We start from the raw sequence: 19560 nt of genomic DNA on the forward strand, positions 1-19560 counted from the left end.
CCTCTGAATCAGCTGGATTTTCCTGTCTCCTCTGCTAGGGGAAGAAGGGGGGGGGGTCCCCGCCCACAGCAGCGGGCAGAACGGGTTCCCCATGAAGGCTCATCAGCATCACTGCACACTTGGCAGTGGGAACACAGAGGTGAGCGAGGGACCAGCTCCTTCTACCACGTGTGCAGAGCCTGGACTCTGAGGATGCTCCCACGGGCTTCTACCCTGCCCCTAAAAAGCCCACTGTCAACCCAAGCTGTAGGATACCGATGAGCCAGAGGCTCTCACTGATGGGCAGAATCCTTCCTATCGGGCTCAGATAGTCTTAGTCTGGGCTGCAGGCTCGAGAACTTCTGAAAAGGGATGGGGACATTCTAGGATCACCTCTCCAGGATTCTCCTCCTCACTGGGGCTCTGGCTGGCCTCCCACCCTGTGCCACGGGGTCCCAGGGGATCACCTCATTATCTATTGAAAACTGGACCTGGGGGGGGGCTTGGCCACACCCCTTTCCCTTCCCCCAAGGCACAGAAAGGGACTCAAAAGTGGTTTTGTATTTTAATAAACTTTCCTTTATTAGGTTACTGACTATTATTAACCATCATAAAATAGAACAGGAGTTTTAAAACTGTACAGGTCACAAGGTTCTGGGAGGAGAGGAAAGAAGGGTGGGGCTGAGGTTTGGGAAGCCGGGGACAGAGGTGCAGAGAGATGACCGAGAGCCCGCAATTCATCCGGCGTCGGCGGGAGAACGCTGGGTCAAGGCGGTACGGCTGGCATCTGTGTAAGTAAAACTCTCTCGTGTGCAACATTCATGAGAACATGACCCACCCTGAAACAGGAGTGAGGAAAAGTCTTTAAAAGTCTTACAGGTAAGGTTTCTCCCCCCTCCTTGGAAAAAAACTCAAAATAATAAGGGGGTAATTTACATCCCTCACCCAGACTTGGCACCAATTTTGTGCTTTAAAAAATATACTCCACTGGAAGACTTTGTTTTTTAAAGGTACCCTACAGCAGCTGTTTAAAACGTAATTCTTACAGACAAATATATATGTATATATATTAAACATTTAAACAAATAAAGTCATCTATTGTACCTGTACAGAAATGAACAGAAGTCAGATTCTAAGCGAGTTGACTTCAAGATCAAGGGAGTGGTGAGTGCGCGGCAGGGGCTGGGGTCTGCTACGTGGGGGGGCTGCGGCAGGGCGCGAGCGGCCCTCTTCTGCTGGCTGCCCCGCCCCACCCCGCCCTGCTCCTCGTGTGGCTCTGGGGGGTCGTGATGAGCTGAGGCTGCTCCCCCTGGGCGCAGAGCCCGGACGGGGGCACGAAGTGGAGGCCTGCGCTGGCTTCCGAGGGGCACGACCTCACTCTGGTCTCCCCACCCCGCCGCGCGCCCCTGGCTTCCCTGGGGCCGGAGACCCACTCATCATCCTCCCTTCTTAGTTCCGGCTCTGGGAAGCCAGAGCTTCTGAGGATGCACATGGGAGGTCTCAGCTAGGAAAGCAAAAGCACACACAACCCCCCCACAGAAGACTAAAGAAGGAAAACCACGTGCAAAGATGTCTGTCTCCTGCCTGGAGACACGGGGAGCGCCACAGCCCTTGCGGACGGGCCCCCCAAGACGCTCATACTGCATGTGCTCGGGAACCCAGAGCAGAAGCCCCGGAAACTGTAGGTCCGGGGACCCACACAGGGACACCCTTGTGCCCACGTGAGGACAAGCCACAACCACGGCCCACGAGAGGGACGGGTGAGGCGCACACATCCCAGGGAGGGGCAGGTGGAGGCAAAGCAACAGAACACTCCGGAGAGAGGGAAAGAAACCAGGTTTCCTTTCTAAATGGAATAAATAAATGGCTTTTGTCATTGTGAAAAGAATAAATACAGGGTACCGGGGGGCTGACAGCCGGGGCCGACGCAGGGCACTCGTATGCGCCTGTGGAGGTTCCGTTTGGGCTCCTGCCTCGGTGTCCGCGGTGAGTTCCTGACGTCCTGAGTGTTGTCTGCGGTGGCCGGGCCCCGCTGGCCTCAGCACCAGCCCCCATCTGAGCACCTCTTAGCGCCCCTGGCATCTGCTCTCGGCGCCGGGGCAGGGATCCCTGCGCCACCCCGAGGGCAGATCGGGGCTCGGTGGAGGGCTTCCTAGGACTCTGTCTCTGTGTCTTCTTCCGAGGAGGGCCTGTGGACACGGCATGGGGGGGCTTCTGCCAACGTGGGGACGGGGAATGGAGGAGCCTGGGTCAAGCTGCGGGCGGCCGGCAGGGGCGGCGGGGAGGACGGGGCGGAAGAGCAGGCACTTCGTCCCGGTGGCCGGATCCCGGTCCGAGGCGCAGGGTGTGGTGGCCCCAGGTGGCCGGCGTGCTGGCAATGCAGGGGTGCGGCGTCACTGGTACAGGAGGTAGGCCTTGAGGGAGGCCGGCAGTGGCAGTGTGTGGATGTCACCCAGACGCTCCTTGCCCAGGGCCAGGCGCACCGAGCGGCGGCAGAGATCCATGAGCGGCAGGGGCTCGGCTGGGGGCGCGGAGGAGAGAGCGAGGACACGTTAGCACAGCTCTGGAAGGCTCTAGAACGAACAGCGCTAACAAGGACAGCCATCGTAGCGGTGTTAGCGTCAGTAGACGATTAGTAACGAGCCCACTTTACATTTTAAACCAGCTGTTAATCGCTAACACGGAGAACCTGCTCTGGGCCGGGCACCTTTGTGAGGCCTCTGGAGACGCCAGCTCAGTCGACGGTTTACTACGGTTTGTTCTCAGGGACTTAACATTCCCAGGGAGGCATCCGTATTATCATCCCCATTTTACAGATGAGGACACTGAGGGATAGAGAGTCCAAATACCTTGCCCAGGGTCACAGCGCTGGTAGGAGGAGCTGGATCTGAACCCAGGCCGTCGCTCCTCTTACCCCTCGGACAAGCCTTCATGGCGTGTCCGACCGGGCGCATGGAAGACAGCCCGTCCCAGCACAGGCCAGAGCTCCAGACCCCGCGCGGGCATTCGGGAAGGGAACCCACGTGAGCCCAGTGCTCGTGGGTGCTGCAGCCGTCCCCACCTCACTGGTGAGGGCACTGAGGCAGAGGGGGCCTGATGCGTCAAGGTTACACGCTGGGGTCCGAATCCAGGCAGCCTGGGCTCAGCAACCACATCCTTAGCACCAAACCGTGCTGCCAAGGAAGATGGAAGAAATGCTGGTCCAGAGACACACTCCATAGGAGGCAGGCCCAGCCGCCCCACGGCCTGAAGGGGGAGTGTCTACAGAAACCCTAGGTCCTCGCACTTCTTCCCACCTGACGGAGTGAAGCCGAGGGGCCCAGGCAAGGGGAAGTGGACATGTCAGCCCAGCCGCCGCAGCCGGGACCCTCGAGGCTGCCCCGGGCACCGCCAGAGCATCTCACAGCCAGGGAAACTGAGGCCAGGGCTCACGGTGGTGCTGCCTTGGGCACCTGTATTTGAGAGGGACTTCCAGCTGCAGCCTGCATGAGCACTTCGGTCCTTATGTCCCCAGATGGCCTGGGACACCTGTCTTCCCCCAAGGGATGCTCCATGCAGCCCGAGTCTCAGATAAACTCTGCTCCAGACGGAGTGTGAAAGTCACTCCCTCCCAGGCCCTGGGGGCTGCGGGGGGCAGAGTGGGCCCCGCTCTCCCTGCCTCCCTGCACTTGACTCTTCCTGGCTCTCTTCCCAGAAGCAAGGTGCAGGGGAGCACGCCTGGAGCTGCTCGGGGCCGACCCACGGCGTCGCGGATCTGGAAAGAGCTGAAGGGAGCGCGTGTCTGTGGCTTCGGCCAGGGTCTCCCCTTGACACTGAGACTGCCCTGTGACCAAAAAACTGAGAAAAAAAAAACCCCAGCATTTCCCTCAAGACCCCATGCCCCCCATGAGAAGTGGATCAACGTGTGTCTCCAAATTTTAAAAATAATATTTAAAAAACTGAACTATTGATGAGCAAATGCTACAGCTAGAGGTGTGGGGGGAATAGGGAGAGACTGCTGATGAGTACAGGTTTTTGGGGGGGCATGAAGGTGTTCTAAAGCTGATCGTATCGATGGTGGCAAGGCTGTCATGCGCTTTAAATGCGGGACTAGAACAGCCTGTGAATTACATCTCAACTGAGCTGTTATGAAAAGAATAAATCTCAGGCTTGGTAACACACTGACTAAATTCCTGGCTTTAAAAGAAGGCGAGCAACTGCTCTTCATCTCCCACGGGCCGTTAGCCACAGCGAGACGGGAAAGGGAACCGAATTGGTCAATGTTTTTCATGAAAAGCTTTGAAACGGGGCCGTTCCTGGACAGCACAGGATGATTAAGGGGAGCCCTGCCTGGAGGCAGGAGGATGAGCTAAATGATCTTCCGCCCTTTGGGGTCCAAGCATTCCAGACTCCTGGTGAGCAGGGACGGGCTTCTCCCGCCTGCGAGCCCACAGAGCCTTGGGTCTCCCTCATCGTAAGGCATCCTGTGTGTGCGGCCCCCCATCTGGCTCCTCATTTCCACCCTGCCCAGCAGCCTGACCTTGAGCAAACCCTTCACGCTGCCTAGGCCTCAGTTTCCCCATCTGGAAGATGAGGAATCCGGAGCAGATGCTTCAGTCTCCTCCCGCTGAGATCCCGAAGGCCAGAAATGCCTCCCAGTGGCTCTTGGCCTGGACACGCTGAGTGGCCCTTCGGTGGATCGAGTGGGGGAATTCGGCGGCCCTTCCTCTCCCCCACTCAGGAGCTCTCTCCATCTGCCACATCGGGCCAGCCCCTTCTCCCTCCAGAATGTGGCTCGGCCCCCATGGGGAGGCAGAGGGGCTTCCCCTGCTGGCTGGGGACACTTGAGAAAGTATCAAGAGCCATTGAATGTGGCCAGAGTGCCGTGCAGGGCTGCGGAAGGAGGGTTGAGAGGGAGTTCCCATCAGAGCCTCTCAGCTTAATGGTTTCTCAGGCATCCCATGGGGACCCTCACTAAGAAATGTTTCTAAACGGCAGAGCCCTGCACAGCCCGCTCCAGCTCCTTTATTTTTGGTGACAGCTGACCTGAAATTAACATCGCAGCACAAGCAGCAGCTTGGTGCCTGGCGGGCACTGTGGTCCCCACCCCTGCCCCATCTATAGATGGGGAAATGGCTTGGGGAGGGGAGAGCCAGGGCTAGAACGTGGATATACACCCAGGTCCAGCCAATAGCCTGGCTCTCTCTACGCCAACATGGGAGCTCCCTCTGCCTGACCATCTTTGGACCACACTGAATAATCCAGTTAGGGAGCGGTTGTGAACCCAGAAGGGATGCGTCCTTCAGACATCCCAGATCTGCCGGGATGAGTTGCAGAAGAAGCAGCTATAGCAGATGCAGTGATGCACCCTGAGCTGAAAATACGGCCAGTCATGCGAGCAGCCCAGGGATGGGTCTGTTCTTGGGGGCCGCAAATACATGCACAGGTCATCCCCCTCCTTCCTGGCTCTTGTAGGGAGCAAACGATGATGCACAGGGTCATGGTCTGACTGCTTTCCAAAGGCCGGGCAGAGACCAGGAGTGCAACCGGATGTGGGCACCAGGCCACGGAAAATGTCTGTCCTGATTTCAGCTGGTCACTAACGGAACCCGAGAAGGCCTTCCCCACCTCAACGCTTTTGCCGGGGGCCTGCAGGCTCTGTATCCAGCTCCATCCACAAAGCCAAGTACCCCCTGAAGTTCCACCAAAGAAGTTCCCAAACAGGGAAGGCCAAAGTTTCTTTGATGACCTGTGCAAGGGGCCTCGGCTGCTGGGCCCACCTCCAGGAAGCTGAGCTGCTCGTCCTAAACTTTACATAGTTTATATGAATGGCGGGGTGGGGGGGGGCCTGAGTACAGCACAGAAATTGGGAAGTGAATCAGGTGCTATTTATGGGAGCCAAAGGTTGCAGAACCGGATGGGTCTCTGCACTCACTTCCACATGTCTAGGAGGAATGATTACCTGGTGTCCTGACCATGCACAGCCCAGCGCGCCAGCCTGTGACTGTCCTGCACTTCTCAGAGAGACTACAACCCAACTCACGCCTTCAGAGGCTGCTGCTGTGCTGTCACGGGCTCCGGGAATGAACTTGGGTCTGTGAGGTCAAGGACAGATGGCTCACGTCAGGAACTGCCGCTGACCCAGCCACGTTCTCATTCTCACCCATCGTCTTCTCCGGTCCTGAGACTGACTGACTGCATGCTTACTCCTGCACGTAGCTTACAGTGAAAATGCTCCGTGAAATGGATTCTAGAAAGTCATGGGTGGAGGATGGCCATCTTGGAGGACCATCAGGATATGTGTGCGTTTCCCCTTGACAGTAAGCGGTTTTTACAAAAAAGAAGCAAAACAAAACACCGACCCCTTGTTCTTGGCAACCAGGGAAGGATGCTGACACCCGGCTGGGTGGCGACGCAACCCTGGTTCCCTGTTCCCCCGACTCCGAGAGCCTGTTGTCCTCATATGACCAGACTCTTGGGGGAAAAGGGGCCCAGAACAAGCCCTTCCCTCCTAAGTGGCCTCTCTCCCCCAGAAAGAAGCCCTTGCAGGTTGGGGAGATTAGTGTCCCTGACTAGGCACTCCCCTGGAGCCCAGCTGGAATGGGGGTGCAGGTAGGAGCCACCATCGGGTGAGGCGCCCTGGGAGGGCGTCTAGGGAGGCCAGGAGGACACCAGGAGGAGGTCACCAAGTCAAAAGCCTCTTGAGAGAAAGAGCTGAGCCCTCTCCGAACCCACAATCAGAAAAAAACCTCACCAAACTTCTCTGGGAGCTGTAAAAGGGAGAATTCGAAAACGGAGGAATGCAGACAAAAGCCTTCCTTAGTGGGAGATGCGGTCACAAGTGGTGGGGGCAGGGAGGACCCATGGGCAGGGACTCTCCCTTGGGTGACGGCCAGTCTGCGGCTTGCAAGTAGGTCTTTTCCTTCTGCATGTCCAGGGAGTGGGCAGGCCTGGGGGCCACGCTGGGCCCTGTCTCCCCCCTACAATGGTCATCTCCACCCCTTCACCCCGGGAAAGAGGAAGGTGACACCACAGTCCCTCTAGCTGCGGCTTCAGCCCCAGAAGGTCTCAAGGCCTGAGGAGTCAGAGCAAGTGGCCTTTGGTCAGAGCTGGCTGGAGGGTGGGGGAGGTCACACAGGGACACACTGATCACTCTCTGCCTTTGCCCTGGCCCCTGCACGGGGACAGGGACTCTGCTGGGAGGGTCTGCCTGGCACACAGGGGGAGGGGGCAGGGACTCCGCTGGGAGGGTCTGCCCGGTGCACAGGGGAAGTGGGCAGGGACTCCGCTGGGAGGGTCTGCCCGGTGCACAGGGGAAGTGGGCAGGGGACTCCGCTGGGAGGGTCTACCCGGCGCACAGGGGAAGGGGGCAGGGGACTCTGCTGGGAGGGTCTGCTGGCACACAGGGGATGGGGACAGGGGACTCTGCTGGGAGGGTCTGCTGGCGCACAGGGGAAGGGGGCAGGGACTCTGCTGGGAGGGTCTGCCCGGCGCACAGGGGAAGGGGGCAGGGAGTACAACAGCACCCAGGGAGGCCCCGCTTAGCAACTCTGGCTGACCAGCTCTGTAAACCACTGTTCCCTGCTGAGGTCAGGACCTGGTGGCTGGGCTGGGCTGGGCTGGGCTGGGGAAGGAGGGCATAGACGACTTCCCAGACAGCCCTTGGAGGGCTAACAGGTCAGACTGCCTCCAAGGCTGTGACCGCGCGATGTCTCTAGCCAGCCCTGGCCAGACTTTCTGCCTGTCACACTCTGCCCCCTCGGTGGACCATAGACCTGGACTCGCCATGACATTCCCCCTTCCTCAGCTACCTTGGAAGGCAAGGCAAACCCTCCTGGGCAGAAGACTTAGGCGCCCTTCGACCTCACCCAATGGGTACCCCATCTGACTGCTGTCTCACTTTCCCCTCAGGGGGTGGCGTGGGGGTCCCGTAGGAATGGTCTAGAGTCACTGTCTCCACATGTATAATGGGGGGGGAGAGTGTCCCCCCTCCTAAATTCAGAACCGTCTGGATCCTCAGAACGTGGCCCTCTTGGAAATAGCATCTTTGCAGATGTAATTTGCATCTTAAGATGAGGTCATGCTGGAGTAGGCTGGGCCCTGAATCCAATGGCTGGTGTCCCAGTAAGAAGAGGACAGACACAGAAGGCCGTGTAGGGATGGACGCAGAGACGGGGTAATGCGTCAACGAGCGAGGACTGCCAGCGACCAGCAGGAGCCAGGAGAGAGGCCTGGGAAGGATTTGCCTCAGAGCCCTCAGAAGGAACCAACCCTGCTGACACCCCGATTTTGGACAACTGGGCTCCGGAACGGTGACAGAATGCATTCTGTTGTCTTAAGCACCCAGCTGGTGGTCATCTGTTCCAGCGGCCCCAGGAATCGAACACACCACCCTTCCTGTTCCTCTGTAAACCCACTGCTCTGTCAGGCTTCTGACGCCACCCGACCCTGACGACTTCTGTCAAGGTCACCAGTGATGGCCTTGTTGCCAAAGCTGATGGACAATTCTCAACCATCACCGTTCTTGACCTGGCATCACCTTGTCTTTCTGGAAGTCCTCTCTTCATTTGTTGTCCAGGCCGTTACTCTCCCCATAAGCCCCACGACCACTCTACCTTTTCTCCCCTTCATCCACCTGACCCCGAAACATGGATGCGCCCCAGCGCTCCGCCTCAGCCCTGTCCTCTCACTCCCTAGGTGATCTCATCCAGGGGGCTCAGCCATTGGTGACTACCCCACTGATCTTGTCTCCAGATTTGCAGAGCCACCTAGATGTGTGGAGTGAGCATCTCAAACTTAACCCCCCCACCCTGGCCCAAGCCCGGGTCAGGTCACCTCTCCCCTGGACAACCACCATGGCTCCTCCCTGGCCTCCCAGCAGCCACTCTCGCCCCCACCATTCATTTCTATGCAGCAGCCAGAGTGATCCTTCTAGGGCATGAGATGCTCTCTCAGTACAGAACCGAGGTGTGGGTAAAGCAGGTTGAGGCTGGTGTTTATCCCACTCTCCACACGTGCATCGGGCTGGGGATGCTGCGTCACCCTCATGGGTTTTCCCATCTGGATCCCTCAAAGTCAACTGGCCGCGCAGAACGGGGCCCATTTAGGTCTGACCGGGACTGGAGAAGTCGAGGAGGCAGGGGAGCGAACCCTGGTATTGCCTGGTATCGAAACCAGTAACCAAAGAGTTCATGGGACTGATCGCAGCAGCAGATGACCAGTGCAACTTTTTACCCAGACCTTTTCCTTTTGCCTTTAAATTTCCCCGACTCTCCCTTCAGGGAGGTGGATTTGAGGCTTGCCCTCCTGTCTCCTCGTCTGACTGCCTCTCCAATAAATCCTTTCCTTGCTGCATCCCAGCGATTGTCTTTGCTGCCCAGTGGGGAGGCAGACTCGGCTTGGGTTATAGCATGACATTTCTGGGGAGGGAGGGGTCCTCATCATTAATCAAGAGAATCCAAGGTGGTCTCAAGCCAACTGACACTTGGAGTCTCCACCCAAGATCCAGCTCAGAGATGCAACTCTCAACAACATATTCCCATGCCCGTTCCCACTCCCCTTAATCTCTTTCCATTTCCCCTGACAAGAAAAATTACAAAAGCATCCAATGTCCCATCTAATGCAGAGCTGATGACAGGGCATCTATCTATTTACAAGACGCCCATCTGGGCCTCCAGGACTGTTCTGGCAGAACCTTTGCCGAGCCTTGCCCTGACTTGGCAGAGGAATAATTCTGCTTGAGTGTGCCCTGACTTGCCACAGTGAACAGGCTAGTGTCCCCTCTGGGCCCCTTGGGGGTCTGTGTTCTGTATTAGAGTTGGCTATGTGAACAGTGAGTGCTGATGCACCTGTTCCTGGAGGGGATGAAGGCTGCGCTGCTCGTGGAGACCAGCAGTCTCAGTGACTGGCAACAACACAGGGAGACCAGCAATTCATTCCTCTGCACGGAATGGGCATTAAACTAACTAGGGCCATGGTCACTCCTCTGCAGGGCCAGGGCTCCTGAGATCCAAGGTCCTGGGCAGGATGTGCCTGGTTCTCCCAATCCCTGCCCATCCCAGCCTAGGGCAGATTTGGCTGTGGACTTTCTATTACCATCGCCTGGGGAGACAGACTCACAGAACTTGCTCTGCTGGTTCCTTAGATGAGATCTGAGGTTACTTCCTTGGGGAGGTAGCTGCTGGCAGCACACCTGACGCCCCATGACCTAGGGGTACTAGGCTGCAGAGATGAGGTCATTGCCATCACCAGGCCAAAGCCAGAGGCAAGGAGCAAGGGAAAGGGGGGTGGTGGAGGCTTCCAAAGAGAAGTGTTTAAGAGTTCCCTCTGGGGCTCCTGGGTGGCTCAGTTGGTTAAGCGACTGCCTTCAGCTCGGGTCATGATCCCAGGGTCCTGGGATCGAGCCCCGCATTGGGCTCTCTGCTCAGCTGGGAGCCTGCCTCTTCCTCTCCCACTCCCCCTGCTTGTGTTCCCTCTCATGCTGTCTCTCTCTCTCTCTCTCCCTGTCAATTAAATAAATAAATAAAATCTTTAAAAAAAAAAAAAAAGAGTTCCCTCTGACGTATGTCCCTAGATACTTTCTCTGGTATCTTCCAAGGCTGAAGCAGGGACGAGGCATGGGAGAAGCTGAAGGTTTGGAGGCTGCAAGACCAAAGTAAGTGTCTGTGCTTCTGACCCCGGCAGGGGCTGCCCTGACTGCTCACCTGGCCTACCAGGTGCCAGGCCAAACCTGCCCTGTAGGGACAGTCAACATGTGGGTGGGCAAAGCTTTCTGCCCCACCCCCTTTCCAAGGTGGGGTCTGCAGATGGTAGAAAGGACCCATGAAAGAGCAAGGGCCAAGTACAGGGATGGATAGTTCTGGAACCCTGGGACCTCTTGCCACCACGGGGTACCAGCCACAAAGCCACAGAGTCCTCCATCTCCTAAACTAAGACAGTGTGCCACATGTGGGCTATTTTCCCATGTGGTCTGAGAAAGGCCACTCCCTTTTCCAAAGGACTGGTGGAAATCACTGCTGATTCAGCCTGTTTCTAATCCACATGCTCTTCTCCAAAGGCCTCTTGACATCATGACTGAACAAGCCCCTCCCAGGGGACCATGGTCTAAAGGAACCAACTCAGAAGATTCCAGCACCAGAAGAGAGAGACCCTAAGCCTGTCTAATGAATAAGAGAGGCCACTGGCTTTCATTTATGTAAGAGGTCCCCATAACCCCAAGACTGCAAACCCCAACTCAATAATATGCTGGCTACTGTGCTAGAATTTGGTCAACTGCAGATCAAAACTGGAGGCAGGTCAACCAGAAACAAAGAGCAGCTAACCATGCATCCATCCATCTACCCACATGTCCATTCATCCACTCATCCATCCACTCATCCATCCATCCATCCATCATTCACTCATCCATCCATCCATTCAACCATCCATCTACTCATCCATCCATCCATCCATACATCCATCCATCTACTCATCCATCCATCCATCCACTCATCCATCCATCCATCCATCCAACCATCCATCCATCCACCTACTCATCCATCCATCCATCCATCCATCCATCCATCCACTCATCCATCCATCCATGCACTCATCCATCCATCCATCCAACCATCCACTCATCCATCCATCCATCCATCCATCCATCCATCCATCCATCCATCCGCTCATCCATCCATCCATCCAACCATCCACTCATTTATCCATCTATCCACCCACTCATTCATCCATCCATCGGGTGCTGGCAGGTAATCTGGCAGACTCCAGCTAGAATTCTTCATTTAAGCAGAGGCAGGCAAGAAAAGCCTCTGAGGATCTGAATATGCTGGGGTATCTACTTAAAGACATTTTAGTTCCAATGGCTATAAATTTTTGGTCAGGTGCAGCCAGGACCCCGGGGCCACAGGGAGTCCAGGAACCCTGTCACACTGGACAGAACATAGGACACTTACGGTCGAGTCCATTCAAGTAGCGCATGCGGATCTCACAGTGGCCCCAGACGGCGCTCACTACAGGATACAGTTTTTTGCCCTTGAGTCCTCGAAAAGCCACTCCCATGTACTGTCCATCCACAATGAAGCTCAGAGTCCCATCATCCATGTCCAGGGCCACGAGGAACGAGTCAGGGACAATAAATGTCTCATCCGGCTCCAAAAAGGCCGGGTATGTTTTGCTCGGTTGGTTTTTGCCATCGTGGTAGAGCCGGTTGCGCCCCAAGTCCCAGCCCCAAGACTCGTGGTTATTCCCCACGAGGGTCGTGTACCCAACGGAGTGCAGGGGGGCGTCTGCTGTCGCCACCCCCACCACAGCGTGGGTGCCCCGCTGCCTCATGGCCCACGTGATCTGCCATACGTGCAGCCCGCGCGTGTACCCGACTTTGCCCCTGATGGCGTCTGTGCTCTGGGCCACCGGATGCCGGTGAAAGATCAGCTTGTCGTCTTCCTTCACAAAGACGTTGAGCGATCGGTCATTGTTGTTCCACGAGTGGAGCAGCTGGACGTCGTAGGACACGGGGGGCATGTCTAGCAGCAGGTCCAGGCGGGTGGGCTTGCAGTAGTCCAGGCCCTGGAGCTCCTGCTTCAGGGGCCGGTACGTGGGGTCCCTCATGTCCACAGTCTTGATCCCTCCGGTGACCTTCTGACCCATGTTCACCTTTGGTTTCACCTTCGCACTGACTCCCAGGGCAAACTCATCAATTGTGGGGCCTCCCGTCCAGTTTTGCGATGAGGCCCAGACAGAAGTCCCAAGGAAGGCTGGTAGGCGGCCTCTGGAGACTGTGGGGCCCTCAGTGTTGCCTGATGGATGGAAAGAGAAACAGGAGGCCGGGTGAGCAGGCGGTGCGGGAAGAAGGGGAACACGGCAGTTAGGAGTACGAGGCTGCCCGCGCGGACAGGTCCCAGCAACCCGGCTTCTGGGCTCCCGGCACACCCGACGCGGGGCAGGCCGCAGCCGTGGCTCCGTCCCCAAGGCTACACCGTTAGGAAGGAGTCGGCATGGAGAGGTGGGCTTGGGGGCCGGGCATCACGCTCGATGGTGTCGGGGGCACGACACTCACCAAATACCTAACCACGGCTTCTCAGGGCAGAAGGCCAAGTTGGCCTGGATCCTGAATCAGCCCTGAGGCAGTGGGTATCCTCCTTGGTCAAAGCAAGGGGAAGCTTATTCCCCTTGCCTGTGGTCTGGGGGGAAAGTGAAGCCATGAGAGGCAGCAGAAGCGGCCAGACCCCATTTCCCTGCCCCTCTTCTTTTCTAGCACAGCTGCTTCTGGGGGTTCATGCTAGGGAAGGGGACTCCGGTGCAGGTGGAAAGCTCACTTAGGGGTCTGCACGTGCACTCAGCTGGAAGGCCCTAGGGGTCTCCTGGCTTGCTGGTCCCCAAGGCTGCAGCGACCTCTCCAGCAAGTCCTATGTCCCTCCTGGGCCAGGGCCACCAGTGACACTCTTCTCATGGCCCCTGGTCAGGTGAGAACAGAGGCTCTGACCCCCCACCCTCGAGTAGTTCTGGACCAACACTTAAAGGACTGACACTTTTCCCTACCCACACCCCTCAACCAGCAGCCAACATTTGGCCCCTCAGGTCCCAATGGCCCATCTGGGGAAGAAATCTGACTCCAAGAGCCCTTGTTCCCACTCTGACTTCACCATCACTTGGCTCCTCAAAGGTCAGGGCCATGGTTTGGAGGGGAGATCTTACTGCACGTGTCCCAGTGTGTCCATTGGTAGTGCCAAGGACGAGGGTCTGAAATGTGGGGCCGACTGACCACCCCCGCCATTCCCGTCCTCAGTGTCCAGCCTTGGATAAAGGAAAAGAACATGCCATTTGGGTTTCCTGAGCCTCACTGAAGAAAAGCTTCTTTCTGCCATCACAAACCTCCTTGGCCTGTGGAAGGGACTCTTGGCTGCCTGGTTTGGGGACGGGCTCCTGGGACCGACCAGACAAGAGAGAAGGCAGGCTCCTGGCTAAGTAAATGTCCCTGAATGAGCACACGGAGGAGCCTGGGCGAGAAGCCATGGGTGCCCGGCTGCTGGGAAAAGCATCACGTGGGTCCCTGGTTCCAAGGAGCACTGCGGTGCCTGGGATGAAGAGAGTCCAAAGGAGCCTGCTGTGGGGGTGCTGTGGGACTCCCCTCTGCAGGTGGCAGGGAGAGAGTACCTGCTGGGAGGGTAGGGAGAGCTGTGCAGGGGAATCTGGGAGGGGGGGCCAGCGGGGCCAGGAGGAGGGAGGGATCAGTAATGGGCTTGCTGTCTCTGGGTGTCGGTCTTCTTAGCCAACCCCGAGCTGCCTCCCTCCGCTGGGACCACATCTCCACGGCGGCCAGGCCTCTAGGAGGTTGGCTCTCGGCAGAATAAATGTCCCTGTGTGGGAACACTTGAACGGACCCCCCCCCCCCAACTTCACTGAACACATCAAGCTTCTCGTCTTCCTGGAAGGCTCGCTCGCTCCCTGAGGCATGGTCATCTCTTCAGAGACAGGTTAGGACCCCTTGTGTCAAATGTATGCAAAGCTGGCATCGTGCAGAGATGTCCCTCTGCAGCTAGAGGACCACCTGGTTCTGGAAAGTTCTGTGGATATCATGACCTTACGTCCTGGATCCCCCAGGACAATCCCAATTTCAAGCCTTCAGGCCCATTGACTCCTGAGAGCCATCAAAACCTCCAGGACTTGCCTGTGGCTCTGTTGAGGGGGCACCCCGTGGCTCTGGCACCTGCTTGCCAGGCTCTGTGGGGGTGGAGAGAGCTGGGGGTTTGGGGTACAAATGTGGTCCTCGTAACTACAGAGACTGGGGGCCGCCTGGCTGCAGCCTTCCCTGACTTCTCTCTTCCGTGTCTCCCCAGACTCCATTCGAGTATCCTCTTGAGCTGGTCAGGGGCAGTTCTCAAAGTCAGAAGCACCCATATCCATCTCTGCCTGGACGCCTCACTCTGGCTGGTACCCAGCGACCTCTCTGTGCAGGACCCTGCGGGGAGCTCTCTGGAGGACGAGGAGGGAGCTGACTTCCTAAGACAGCTCATTTTACTGCTTTCTGGAACAGAGAGGCCCTTGCCCTTCTGTGGGCTCTATCCCAGCATCTGGGCACGGGAGATCGCACCCCTACCCTGGGCAGAGGTGAGGAGTGTGGAGGAGGCTGGGGGTCGGGGGCGACACTGGGCGGGCAGGACATGTGCGAGAGGGAGGTGATGGGGAGAAGCCCTTCCAACACATTAGTTTATCGACTTGGAGAGAAAGGGGTGGGAATGGAGAAGAACAGGGAAGGTGGGGAGAGCCGGGACAAGACAAGGGTGGAGCGGGGAAATGGCGATGGGGGCGAGAAAGGGAGAGAGGGAGGGAGCTCTCGGGCCCCTGAGCCGAGGCCTGTGCACACAGAACCCCTCAGCTAGACCAGGGATCCGCAAGCGTCTCGTGTCCGGCGCTAGACGGTAAATGTCTCAGGCTTTGGCCAGACGGCCTCTGCGCCACTACTCACCCCTGCGCTACGGCAAAGCAGCCACAGCCTGGGCATGAATCAGTGAGCACGGCTGAGTTCCAATAAAACTTTATTTATAAGAATAGGCTGCTCCCTCGTCGGCCAACCCCTGAGCTAGACCAGGGGACCCGCACATCATCTCCGCTGCCGACAAAGTGCTGCAGGGGGCAGGCGGAGGATGGATGTGGGAAGGGATCTGGCGGCTGCGAGGTCAGTCCAGCCTCAGAGCGAGCCATCAGAAAGGACATATAACCTCACAGTGGCACCTCGCTGTCCGTTCAGGCCCATTCCACAGGCTCTCCCCGCTCCACCGCCCCTAGGCAAGTCCATTTACATGGCCCTCGTGCTAAGCTCCCACCTTCCTGGGCCTGAGACCCAGGGAACCATCCAAGGGGGAAGGTCCTTTCTGGCCCCTGGACCACATGACCTTGAGCAGCGGGAGTCCCCGGGAGGAAAGGAGACAGGTAAGAGCGTGTGCAGCCCCGCGGGAGGCTCCCGCCCAAGGGCACCCCAGAGCCTGGCCAGGGCCGTGGCCCACCCACTCTGCTGCTTCTGGGCCACCCTGCCTTCAGAGTCATCCCCACGTGGTCAACCACCACAGCAACCCTAGAGCCACTCTCGATTCACCTGTCGCCTGCCCGTTCCCCGCCCTGCGTCCAGACTACGGTCAAAGCTGACACTTCCTTCTCGTAGACCTCCTGCTGTCCATACCTAGCCGCCTCCTTGCCATGCAAGGCCACCGAAGCCATCCAGCTGCCCCGCTCCTCCCTTCTCTCTTCAAATGTGGCCGCAGAGCTTCGCCCTTCTGTGGGTCCTCTGGAGCTCCGCTAGCCCTGTCTTGGGGATGGCCTTTGGGTTCTTCCTCCCCATCTGCACCTCCCTCCTTTGTTCTCCTCCACCAGCACTGCTCCCGGGACTTCTAGTCCTGGGGGGAAACCTGCTCACCCAAACAGTGCCTCGGGCCACTGCGGCCTAGGACTCTGCCTGAGCTTTCCCGAGGCTCTGTCTGCCCCTCCATTAAGATGGGTGCCCCATGCTTCCGAAGGCTCAGCCGCGACAGTGTTCCAGAGAGGACCTAGTACGGCTGGCGTTTTCCCTTTTGTTTTGTTTTGATTTTTATTTTCTAGGCTCTGTTCTGTACACTGAACAAAGATCACTGTTATCCATCTTCTTGGTCACTGCACTTGGCCCTATGATGGACGCTGTCTTTGAGCCATGTGTCTGAGCAGATCAAATTTAAAGTCCCTTCCAAGCCAGGGGTTGGCAAACGTGTTCTATCAGGGGCCAGACAGTAAATATTCTAGGCTTTCCCGATAATACAGAAATGAATGGGCATGGCTATATTCCAACAAAACTTTATTTACAAAAAACAGACAGTGGGCCAGATTTGGCCCAGGGGCCCTAGTTTGCTGACCCCTGTTCTAAACCCAGGCAAATCAGCTGACACGATCTCCAAAATGCCTGGACATGTGGCGCCACCCCCCAGGTGTGGAGTCCCAGAAGCAGCGGTTGGGCCTGCGCAGCTCCTGTCAACACTGGGCCGAGGAGAGAGTCCCCAGTGGGTACCGAACTTCAGGGAGGCACCGGAAGAAGCAGCACAGGCCCCAGCTCTGGGACCAGTCCCCTCTCTTGCCTTCTGAGAGGCAAATGCATATGTCCAGGCCTTTCGGGGCCTAGGGTTGCCCTGGGAGTGTCAGGGCCTGGGATGGCTCAGTAAGTCCTTAGTGGGTCTCCACGAATTGAGAGGACCCGGACCTTGTCTGTCCGGGAGAAACAAAGCTGCAGGGGGTGTGGCCGTGGAGTGGCCTAGAACAGGAGAGGCGGAGGACAGAGATGGCCCTGCTGCTGCCCCCACCTCCTACCGGTCACACGTAGCCACACGCACGCTCAAAGCCCCGGCGGCTGCAGCGTCGGGCTAATGAGCAGGGGGGGCGCGCAAGTCCAGGCGGGGCCGGGCTGCAGCTCCCTCATTCCCTCTGCGGGAGCTCCGTTCCGAAAGCTCATACACGCATCAGCCGCGGGGCCCCCAAGACCACATCCGCCTGGTCCTGCTCACGGCCATCCCGAGCCAGCCCTCAAGACAAATTCCGGGTGGGTACCCCTCCTGTCCCGCCAACCTCTGATTGCCCAAATAATACACTGTTCCCACTGTCCTCAGTCCCTGGTGCTTCCCAAAGACCAAAGTCACACCTGGAGCAGGAGTGAGAAGGACTCCAGTGTGACCGAGGCTGGGGGGCCGGGGGGGGGAAGCAGGGATTTGCCGGCTGGGTGGGTGAGTGGATCGTTGTCCTCCTCAGCAAACACAAAGGCAGCAGGAGTAAGAATGCATTATGAACACAAACACACACACACACACACACCCCTGTGTGCGCAGGCACTGAAATGGAAGCAAAGTATGTGCAAAGGAGCTCTGACTGTAGGACTATTCTTGTTGCACGTTACGGGGAGTCGACACGTCATTCTGGGTTGGGAGCTCCCAGCAACATTTTTCTCCAGGTAAAATCAGATTAAAGACCAAAAAGGGTCCAAGGAGAAAAAGAACCATAAAAGGGTGTGTTGGAAAGGGCCCGAGAGAAAGGACACCCAACAACTGTCCGAGAGTGCGTGAGTCCTAACACAGAACTGTGCCTTGTTTGGGGTCAAGTTCTAGAGCCGATGCTGGCGCGGGGCTCTGTGCGGTCAAAGTCGCCCTCAGGACGGTGGCAGGCAAGCTGCAGTCGTCTGCCCCCCAGGGAAGAGCCGCTGGGCTGGGCTCACTGAGGCTGAGCGCGCTCCCGAGGCTCCACGCTTCATGCTCCACCTTCCCCTGCTCCCCTGCTCCCCCCTCAGCCGGGTCCCTCCTCCCACTCACCCCCGCCCCAAGCCTGGGCACAGCACTGGCCCCCGTACCACAGGGACAGAGAGAGGAGGACCCGGCCCAACATCAAAGCCAAGCACGCGGTTGTGAGTGTGTGTCTCCAGCCCTGGAGGGCTGGGGAGGGGGGCACACGGCGCGAGGGAAGCAGGACTCACAGCCACAGGGCGGGGACCCCTGCACTTCACACCCTGGCCCTGTAAATGGACTTGTTTTACCCTGAAGAGGGACCCAGAGGGACATGAGCAACCACACTCTAGAAGCTTTAAGATTTTGCATTTACTCACAATCATGTGGGTAAGATTAAAAGCTCTGGGACTAGGGGTGGGGGACTGGGGGTGGGGGACTCAGAGGGGGTGTCTGCTGTAAGTCCTATGGTTTGACTCAGTGGGACCCCTTTCCCTCAGCTGAACACCCCTTATCTCTCCCTCACTAATGCCACACACGCATCATCTTCGAGGGGTCAAAAGTCAGTTCATGGGTCACTGCAAAAGGGGATGCCTCTCAGACCCTCTACTGGGCAAAAGCATCCCACCTAGTGTACCCTGCAGCCGCCATGGGATGGGGTGGCCTGTGGCTCCAGGACCCATCAGAGCCACCTGTCCGTAATGGAACTCCAGGTGGACCCCTGGGCTCGAAGCAGATGAGCTTCCCAAAGCCTCCCGCTCCCACTGCTGCTACAGAGAGCAGGTTGCTGGATGTGCCGTGCTCTCCTCCTCTCTCTCTGAGTCACAGAATCAAGGGATGCTGGCAGAGTACCATCCGTGAGAGGGGACAGGGAGCCATGTGGGATGCAGAGGGCTAAAAAGGTTGGGGGAAATCTCGAGAGAATGTGGGGGAAAGCCACTCACGCACAGGTGTGGGGGTGTGTCCCAGACACGCCACGTGGCAGCCCCCAGCCAGGTCTAGAACACTCAGCAATGCCCACCAGGATCTTGTCTAGGAAACCCAAGAGCCCTGCACAGGGACGTGCTCACTGCCCTATGACCCCACAGCCCTGGAGAGAAGGAGGGAGCCCCTCAGACTGCTGACTTATAAAATGTACCGTGATGCTGTTACATTTTAAAAAGTAAACTGGAGAACAATATGCAGAACGTGATCCCATTTCTGTAAGAACAGAATTTAAGAAGATTCTCTCTGTGCGCATGTATGTCTATAGGCATAGAGAAAGGTCTAAATGAATGAACTTCAAACCTTTCACAATGGTTAACCCTGGAGGGTGGGGTGGGAGGAAAGATGCATTCACTTTAAATGTGTTTTTTTTTTTTTTTTAAGGAGGCTCCACACC

General features: G+C 57.4%; 1 protein-coding gene across 7 annotated transcripts in view; it reads right to left on the reverse strand.

The window, feature by feature from the left end:
- Window positions 1-535: 535 nt before the first annotated feature.
- SPSB1 (splA/ryanodine receptor domain and SOCS box containing 1) overlaps window positions 536-19560 on the reverse strand; it is a 72319-nt gene continuing 53294 nt past the window's right edge. For all 7 annotated transcript variants that reach the window (XM_036090497.2, XM_036090496.2, XM_078073828.1 and 4 more), the window contains 2 exons: window positions 11907-12749; window positions 536-2500 (listed from right to left, as the gene is read on the reverse strand). In XM_036090497.2, the coding sequence (XP_035946390.1) occupies window positions 2373-2500; window positions 11907-12600 (822 nt within the window). In that variant the 5' untranslated portion in view covers window positions 12601-12749 and the 3' untranslated portion in view covers window positions 536-2372. The remainder of the gene's footprint in view (window positions 2501-11906; window positions 12750-19560) is intronic.

The sequence above is a fragment of the Halichoerus grypus genome, chromosome 5, assembly GCF_964656455.1.
Source record: "Halichoerus grypus chromosome 5, mHalGry1.hap1.1, whole genome shotgun sequence".
In the NCBI taxonomy this organism is placed as follows: domain Eukaryota; kingdom Metazoa; phylum Chordata; class Mammalia; order Carnivora; family Phocidae; genus Halichoerus; species Halichoerus grypus.